The sequence below is a fragment of the Amblyomma mixtum genome, chromosome 3, assembly GCF_055824585.1.
Source record: "Amblyomma mixtum isolate Tamu chromosome 3, ASM5582458v1, whole genome shotgun sequence".
Classification (NCBI taxonomy): Eukaryota; Metazoa; Arthropoda; class Arachnida; order Ixodida; family Ixodidae; genus Amblyomma; species Amblyomma mixtum.
This window is the reverse complement of record NC_143014.1, coordinates 344,814,628-344,822,871: the sequence shown is the minus strand read 5'-3', so window position 1 is coordinate 344,822,871 and position 8,244 is coordinate 344,814,628. Positions and strand designations below refer to the sequence as shown.

At 44.2% G+C, this 8,244-nt stretch overlaps 1 protein-coding gene and 1 pseudogene across 1 annotated transcript in view; both read right to left on the bottom strand.

Annotated features, from left to right (window-relative positions):
• Positions 1 to 2,148: 2,148 nt before the first annotated feature.
• On the bottom strand, positions 2,149 to 3,777 carry LOC149356209 (calsyntenin-1-like; annotated as a pseudogene).
• A 472-nt stretch (positions 3,778 to 4,249) lies between these two features.
• The window catches only part of LOC149356208 (calsyntenin-1-like), a 50,206-nt gene continuing 46,211 nt past the window's right edge, over positions 4,250 to 8,244 (bottom strand). Inside the window, exons 2-4 of the mRNA XM_089576278.1 lie at positions 6,860 to 6,999; positions 5,912 to 6,102; positions 4,250 to 4,482 (exon numbers count right to left, since the gene is read on the bottom strand). Of these exons, the coding sequence (XP_089432404.1) occupies positions 4,250 to 4,482; positions 5,912 to 6,102; positions 6,860 to 6,867 (432 nt within the window). The 5' untranslated portion in view covers positions 6,868 to 6,999. The remainder of the gene's footprint in view (positions 4,483 to 5,911; positions 6,103 to 6,859; positions 7,000 to 8,244) is intronic.

The following is an 8,244-nucleotide window of genomic DNA, read 5'->3' as shown; positions in this document are numbered from 1 at the left end:
TCCGGCACTGCACCTCACTACAGTGTTGACCGCAAAACAGACAAGCAGATATATACAGCATGTTCTCTAGAATAGACCCCTTTCAAAAGTCACTAAGTTGGCTTTGCCACATAGTGCATTAATCAGGAAATAGCATTGCTGGCCAGCAGTCAGAGGAAGACAAAGTGCTGAATGTCTTTGCCAGCACTTGACAACTGTGTGTGCTGCAGTCACAGGAACAGCGTCAACACCATTTATGTTACAAAACACATGACCACATGTGCATTTTCTGCATGAAAAGTTAGGTACTTCACCCTTACTTGGGCATTTGACACTACTGTGAAGCTGGCTCAATGTATTTTAGAACCCCATTAATATGTGTTGGAATGAGCCACTTCGCTTGTGACGCACGTGAAAGTGACAATTAGTCTTTTTGCCATTTTCTCTCCACTGTGGTCCAGAATGGAGAATGCTAAATGCAGAAAAGGCAGTGGCTGTATAGCACTGCTGCCATAGTTAGAGAAATATCACGTGTTTATCTTCCTCTGTTCCGGTGCTAATATTCAATCCATAGTGAAAACAGCAAAGAATGAAATTAACAGCACTCAATAAGTGCATCAAATTCGAAATGCCTTCATTTCAGTACAGAATAACAATGTTCCTTTAACATGCAATGACTAGGCTCCATTTAGGGCCTCTGATGTGCTGTCCTAGTCTACAATGACCTAGCTGCTGTTCAAGAGAAGTTCTGATTAACTTGATTAACTGCAACACTTTACCTGGACTAAGCACAGCTTGCGAGCTAAAAGCAGGTGCAATGTGCAAGTTATCTACTGCCACCTTTAGACTGTTTGCAGGCCCATGAGGCCTTCTGCTGGGTGAGCTCTATATGGCATGCCAGCCAATGAGAAACGTTTGAAATATGTTTGCGCCCCATACTGGCCGAACTCAAAAAGAGCAGCACAGTGAACATGCATTTATGTAGTTTGATCGAAAGGATCCAATATATTTTCAAACTACATGCACCAACTGCAAAATTTTGGCTTCAGAAAAAACATCCAGTGTTCCCGAAAACCCACACCCCACGTGCACATACTGGACATCAAGAAGGCACCGATTCTGGATATCCATGGATTATCCCTCAATACCTGCAGACTTCCCCTGCGTACCTATTTGACATACAATTTGGATATCGACAAAATACTTACATGACAGTAGTGGCCACAAGAAATGTATGACGACCAGGTGTGGGGAAGTCACGCAAATTGACATAAGCCACACGGAACACGAGATCATCGAGGGTGTCCTGGTCCCGAGCTGCCGCTGTGACTTTGCTGCTCGGAATCAGAGGTCACTTCCTGGAAGAACACTATGAAAAGAGCGGCCAGAAACATGCAATCACAAGAAAAGAATTGCCATTCTTGTTGCTAATGACAGATGCACAAGCATGAAATGCTTGCAGTTGGCAGCTTAATGTTATCTGGTGCTAATGAGAACATTACATGCCATAACAGTACCGCGCATGTGCCAATAATAGCTCTCACAGCTAGTCTGTTCTTCCAAGCCTCAAAGGAACGATGCATTCCAAAGGTATCACAAAAAATACCAGCTCAAACCAACAGGCAGAACTTCCTTTAATGCACAAAGAGTGACAATCCCAGGAGTCAGAATACTTCAAATTTCGCTCTTGAAGTTGACCACACTGAGCAGCAAACGCTGTGAATACCTGCCTCCAAAACAAAACAGTGCCAGTGTCCAATCAGTCTGTGTTCGTGTGGCTGCCAGTGACCTTTAATGGAGCTTGTTTCGGTTGCACAAACAGCAACCCGAGATCCTGACATTAGATCTGCAAGGACTGGCACAGTAAGTGCTGGGGATGTGAAATCAGCCCTGTTCCACCTTATCTTATTCAAGAAAGCAGAAAAGACCTAGGCCATAGCAAGGCATCCACTTTCTTGAAAATCTCACTGTTACATGAGCACCTTCTTTGTATGGCACTAGAAAAAAGCAGTTGGGCCTTTCGATGTATGCAAGTCAAACTATGTGACAATACCTTCTCTAACGACATCCAGATCTGAGTCCCCAATACACAGCAAGGAAGACATCTGCCATGAAGCCAGATCACTGAGCATAGGACACACCGTCTGCCACAGGCCATGGAAACCAACTCTATTTACTGGTAGAATTCATGGTGCTGACAGCAATAAAGAGGCCACATAAATATCTGCCACTTGCCATTTCTGCAGCCTGTGAATCAGCAGGGGGAATGTCAAGCCACTCCTTGCAGCGATGCAGGAAGGAGAGCACATCAGGAGATTCCGTACGCTCCCTCAACACATACAGGCCCATCAATAGCTGCGGAAATGGAATGCCATCTTGTTGTTCTTGGCTGCATGTGCGTAAAGTGAACGTAGTGGCTGCTGTATTCTGCCTGTTCAGTGACCTACAGCACGCTTCAAAGGCACACCAAGGCATGCATGTGGCTAGGCTCTGCATGACCAGCTGAATTTAGGAAGCAGAGCTGGCTTTACATCATGGGATTAGAAAACAGTGGCGCTGCTTATCACCAATTTTGCACCAAAGATTTGAAAACGCTCACCAACCTGTAGTGACTTCTGGTCCCACTAAACATACTAAATGGGTCAATGTGCAGAACCTCATTTTAGTTCTGGCCTAGAGGAAAATATTTCTCAAGATACAACTTTAGGAAGCATGCCAGATTAGCAAGCTTTAGATGTGGCTTTATTTTGTCAGAATGGTAACAACAACATCATTGCCATCATCATCAGCCTGACTATGCCCACTGCAAGACAAAGGCCTCTCTCCCATACCTCTCCAATTAGTCCTGTCCTGTGCCAGCAAGCTGGGTCCATCTTTTCCACGCGAACTTCTTAATCTTATCTGCCGACCTAATTTTCTGCCACCCCCTGCTGCGCTTCCCTTCTCTTGGAATCCACTCCAATACCCTTAAGGACCATCAGTTATCGTGCCTTTGCATTACATGCTCTGCCCAAGCCCTTTTCTTTCTCTTGATTTCGACTAGGATGTCATTAACAACATACTCCCTACCATAAGTAAGCTTATTTAGACCTCTTGATCTGTCAAGAATTCAATATAATAAAAAATTAATGAGTCAGCTCTTAAGCCAGAGATGTAAAGTGAATGCTGAGTTTTAAGGTTGCAGAGGACCGAAATGAAACATGCAACGCTACCTCAACGCATACACAAATGGCATGTTAGCAAAAGGCCAGCAGTAGTATGACTGCTCCTAGTTTACTGACATAGAACAAAGCAGCAAAAAATTCTACCAAACCAATCTGTAGTATATTGTTATACCTCACGTTATTTCAGGTAACTTTTTCTTTGTTTATATCCTTACACTTCAGCTCATGCAGGGAAATCTACAGCAAGTTGTAGAGAAGTTTTATTTCCTTCTGTGGGAGCACATAACATGTTCTTTACAGTAGATGCTGTTGGAAGCCGCTAAGGTCGTCAGTGTAAAACAGGCAGCATACCTTGCCAGCAGGCTCCTACAGCAAATGTGGTGTTGATGTTCTTGGTCTGGTGAAGAGGCCAGTAGTCTACAATTTCTGGGTTGTTAGCCGTCACCTTAAAGGGCCATCTGTCGACACAGAGTGAAGCCTGCATCACACAGAACCAAAATGATACTGCCATTCAGAAAGGAAGTGTAGGAAAACCCAAATGCCTGAACTAGTTCAGGAATTAAAAGGCATGAGCCATGTCCCACTGAAATACCCAAAGAATGCTTGTCCACAAAACCCAACTGACCACAGACATCTGTGGAATGTCCACATAACATCCAAAGCTACAGTAGATCAAGCTGTACCATGTTCATTCTGAACTCGTTAAGGGCTAATTGGGCACTGTTCAGTTCAAACTCAAGACATTTGATACTAAATGCAATGTTTCTAGTAATGATAAGCACTCCTTCACTCAGTACTAGCTGGGTACCAAGCAATCTACATGTACCAGCTTTATTTAAACCGTTCTTTAGAGTGAGTGCATTTGGAATTAGTGCTGTTCACTATTGCAATAATTGTTCTAAGAATACTGCAATAAACCAGTCTGAACTAATTAACTGCCAGCTTATCATCTTCCCCTGGACTGATCTGTTTGTGTGCCCTACCCAGTAGGAGATACTGTATCAACATGGAACATCTACTCCCAATTATAGGCACATTTCTATATTCCATGACCAGGTACTTGATGTGCTTATCAGCACACTTGACCCCCACAATGCAACGCTCAGCTAAAGGGATGGTACATGGATTGTGTAGTGCAGATTGCAGCCAAGGATGCTAGCCTCAAGGACGTTGACGAAGAACGCATAATGGTGCCACCTGTCGCAGCACACCTCGGGTGTCTTCCAAAGCCACTCAGCTGGTGTGAACTTGTTGGCCTGCTCCTGGGTGGGCTCTCGGTGCAGCAGCAGGATAAGCCTGCAGTTGTGGATGAAGAGCACTGGGTGATGCTGGCTCATACCTGCATGAATATTAGCCACACACATGAAAGCTCAATGAGGAGAGCTCATTTTCTTCTTTCATATTGTTCTCAACATAATGCAATGAGGCCAAGTGATCATGAAATGCATGAGGCCCAAGGAAAATGGAAGCAGCAGATACAATGCCTCTTTTTTAATAGTAGCTGAGTGCTATTTCTATTCCCTGAAACACTTTCATGTGTGTGCTTAAGTATGTAAACAACTTGGGCAAAGTGGAGGAATATGGGGCTTAGCATACCAAGCTGAATGCCCTTTTGCCTGACCAACTATGCACTGTAAACACCCTACTGAATCAGACTACAGGTCTGATGAATGTGAACGAATTGTAAGAAAAGAATACCAATTAGCAAAACACCTATTTTCAACTTGTTGATGAGGTCACTACAACACGTTAATGCCACAATGACAATTTTGCTAGACAGGTAGAGTCGCAAGCCAATTGGTCACTCTTATTCAAGGGAAGATAGCACAGAGGAAAGGACATAATAAGGAGAGGTAAATGCTTAAATGCATGAGCTGTTTTCGGTTGCATGAGCTGTCTTCATACCGAAGAGTTGTACCAAGGTAGCACCTTAATAGTTACATAGAACCATCTTTGGAAATATCACATTCGTTTTGGCAGGTCATTTCACCCAAAAGTATATGTCCACTTTGCACCCTTCTGCTCACATCTCGTACAATCATGCTGATGTCCTGTCCGTGAATGATGCTGCTAGGTAGAAAAGTTTTCATAACAAGATATAGTTGAAGATGATTTTTTTTTCCAAAAATGTGCATATTCAAGAGCATGCAATAAGCATTTAGTGAGAAGCAGGGAAGCGACTTGGACTAAGTGGATGTGACAGCGCACTTACGGTGGCCATCAGAGCTGCACAGGACATGCTCTTTGAGGTGGCTGGCGTTGTGGGCTGTGGGTGCGCGGGGACATATCCAAGCCCACAGTGAAAACATTGGTTAAGTTGTGCGACACAGTACAGTCGGGAATGACCACAGCATTTCTGGCACCATCAATTCATAGACCTGGTCACTCTCACGACCTTCGTCCGTCAGCAGAACTTGCGTCCACTCGGCTTCCATGTATGTGGCAAAGAAGGAGAATGCTCAGTGCGATTCCTCTGGGCACAGTCTGAAGAAAGCTTGTAAAGCAGAAACTGAGGGACATTAATAATTAATTTGTACACATCTTGGTGCACTAGGTAGCCTGAAGATGTTAGGATGAAATCTAACCATTCAGTGAAAAAATCCCGAAGAGCCAACAAATTTGTTCAAAACATCAGAAGGAACTATAAAGTTCCATTCCACCATTATGAAAGCAACCAAGCCATGATATTTTGTGCAGGAACCATGACACTGAGGTTAATGGTCACTGGAAAATGATGAAAAGTGTGCAACTTGCGACAGGCATGCTACCATAGAGCTTCCTTTGAGAATCGACCGAGTAGGTGTTCCAGTCACAACCCTTGTCCACGTGGCGAGTGGCCGGAGTCAGACGAGCCGACAGCTGTTCGGGTGCACAGGCCCCTTCACCCAGCTCCAGCAGGGCATCCGGGAACAGGGCCCGGCGACCGGAGCCTGGTTTGTACTCCACATGCTCCTGCATGCTGCAAGCACAAAACACGCCACTGTGTTGCAGCTAGTGCAGAAGCCACTACGACCATTATAGCTGTAACATCGGCACTCTTCCTAGTCTACAGGCATCGATAAACAAGAGCACAAAGAAGGGGAAATTAACACTGTGAAGATGCTTTTTCACAAAAGCTTTCAGCCAACCCAAGTCAGTTAGTTGCATGTGATGGCAGCATCTGGTACTTCAGAAGACAAACAGAAAAAAGGAATAAAGGGTTTCCACATGTCAATTGTTGTGGCTGATGTAATATTGACACATATGCACCAAAACATTTGGCTAACTTTTTTTAAGGATGTACAGCTACTTCAGCAGGTCAGCAGCAAATTTTGCCACAGTGACATTCCAAAATGTGTGTCTGTATGCATGCATGCATTTAAGTGTGTGTATTGTTTCCCTCTGTAGCCATAAACCTGTACTCAGGTGGATGGTAATCAGTAATTTCTGGCTTAAACCATACACGTTAGCAGCTTTGGTACCATCTACTGAGACCTGCACTGGTTGCTGTGGTGTGCAGTGCACCCCATCTACATTATTCCGCAGACACTGCAGCACGTGCCACAGATGTTTAAGTTAATGTTAAGAAAGCTAAAGAAGGATACATGCACTCTTAATATCTATAGTTGAGTTTACCTTTCCATCCAACTTTGAGCACATGCCACACATGTTGTAAGTTAATGTTAAGAAAGCTGAAGAAGGATACACGCAATCTTAATATCTATAGCTGAATTTACCTTTCCATCCAACCTTGCAGACCCTGTTGACCGTGGTGGTGACATTGACCGGATGGCTCTGTTTCTTGCTACAGTCGAAGGCGGTCACTTTGAAAATGTGGTTACTGCTTGCCTCCCAATCCAGGGGCTCCAGATAGTGCCTGGAGCACAGAAAAAGCAAGACATGCTTCTTCAAGCATTTGCATGGTGAAGGTGATGAAAATTTGAGAACAAGCCTTGATAACTGGGCAAGAAAAATTCAAGGAATGAAAGAATGCAACATAGCTTGACATTGCTTGCAAGGCACGCTGGGTAATCCCGACTTGCGGGTCATTCAGCAATAGGTGGTGTCCAATCTGAACGAGTCGCAAGACATGCTGGGTACTCGGACTTGTGGGTCGTTCGGCAAGATGCGCGTGCACGGTGCTTTGCTTGCAATGCGGAATTGTCAAGCTAAAATTCGGCTCTTAATATGTTTATAAGCGTTAATGAAGTCATAAAAAAGATCTCTATGCTCTATGTGCATTATTATGCCCACACTCGATGTGCCATATTTGAATTAAGGGTGCAAAAAGCGTTGTAAGTGCGAACGCTACAGCATGCGTTGTCTGTTTGTGCTGAGTTTAGGATGCTTCATTCACTCGCTTAAAGGTTCGCCTCTTGCTACTGTTACTGTGTGGCTGTTACATTGTTCTCTAATATAGTTTAGGATACATATTTCCTAGAGGTTCTGCATTTCCAAGAGGTGAATATATGAACTACCAACAACCGCAGTCTATTACATACTAGTGCACTGTGGCTGCGACAGCAAAGAGCTTGAACTGCTTGAACCATACAAATCCTCGGAGGACTTTTAGTACTCTTTCTATACATGCCGCAGTGGCCTAGTGGTTAGGGCGCTCGGCTACTGAGTCAGAGGACCCGATCCTGGACGCGCGGATGCGTTTCGATGGAGGCGAAGCGTGAAAAGCGCCCTTGTGCTGTGCGATGTCAGCACATGTTAAAGGACCCTTGGTAGCTTCAATTAATCCGGAGCCCTCTACTATGGTGTCCCTCATTGCCCACGTGTCGCTCCAAACCTCAAAAGTCTGCGTACTTACCAATGTTTTACAACCTTAGCAGGGGGCACAGTCTTTTCATGTTCTTGTAAGCTTAACTGCTTTTGTTGAATATTTGCTATGCTTTATGGAAGACTTACTGCAGAAGCTAGCATGCTTAACAACTCTCTCAAGTTAGTTAATTTTAGTTCAGCTGTAATGCAAAAATGCAACTGCAATAGAAATTTGTTGAATTTTCAGTACTACTGTGTAGTCTTTCTGCATGTACAGAATATGCCCCAACAAGCATGCACTGAGACATAGTGGCTGAAAACCTCTGTTAATGTGTGACAATATCCTGGATGGGCA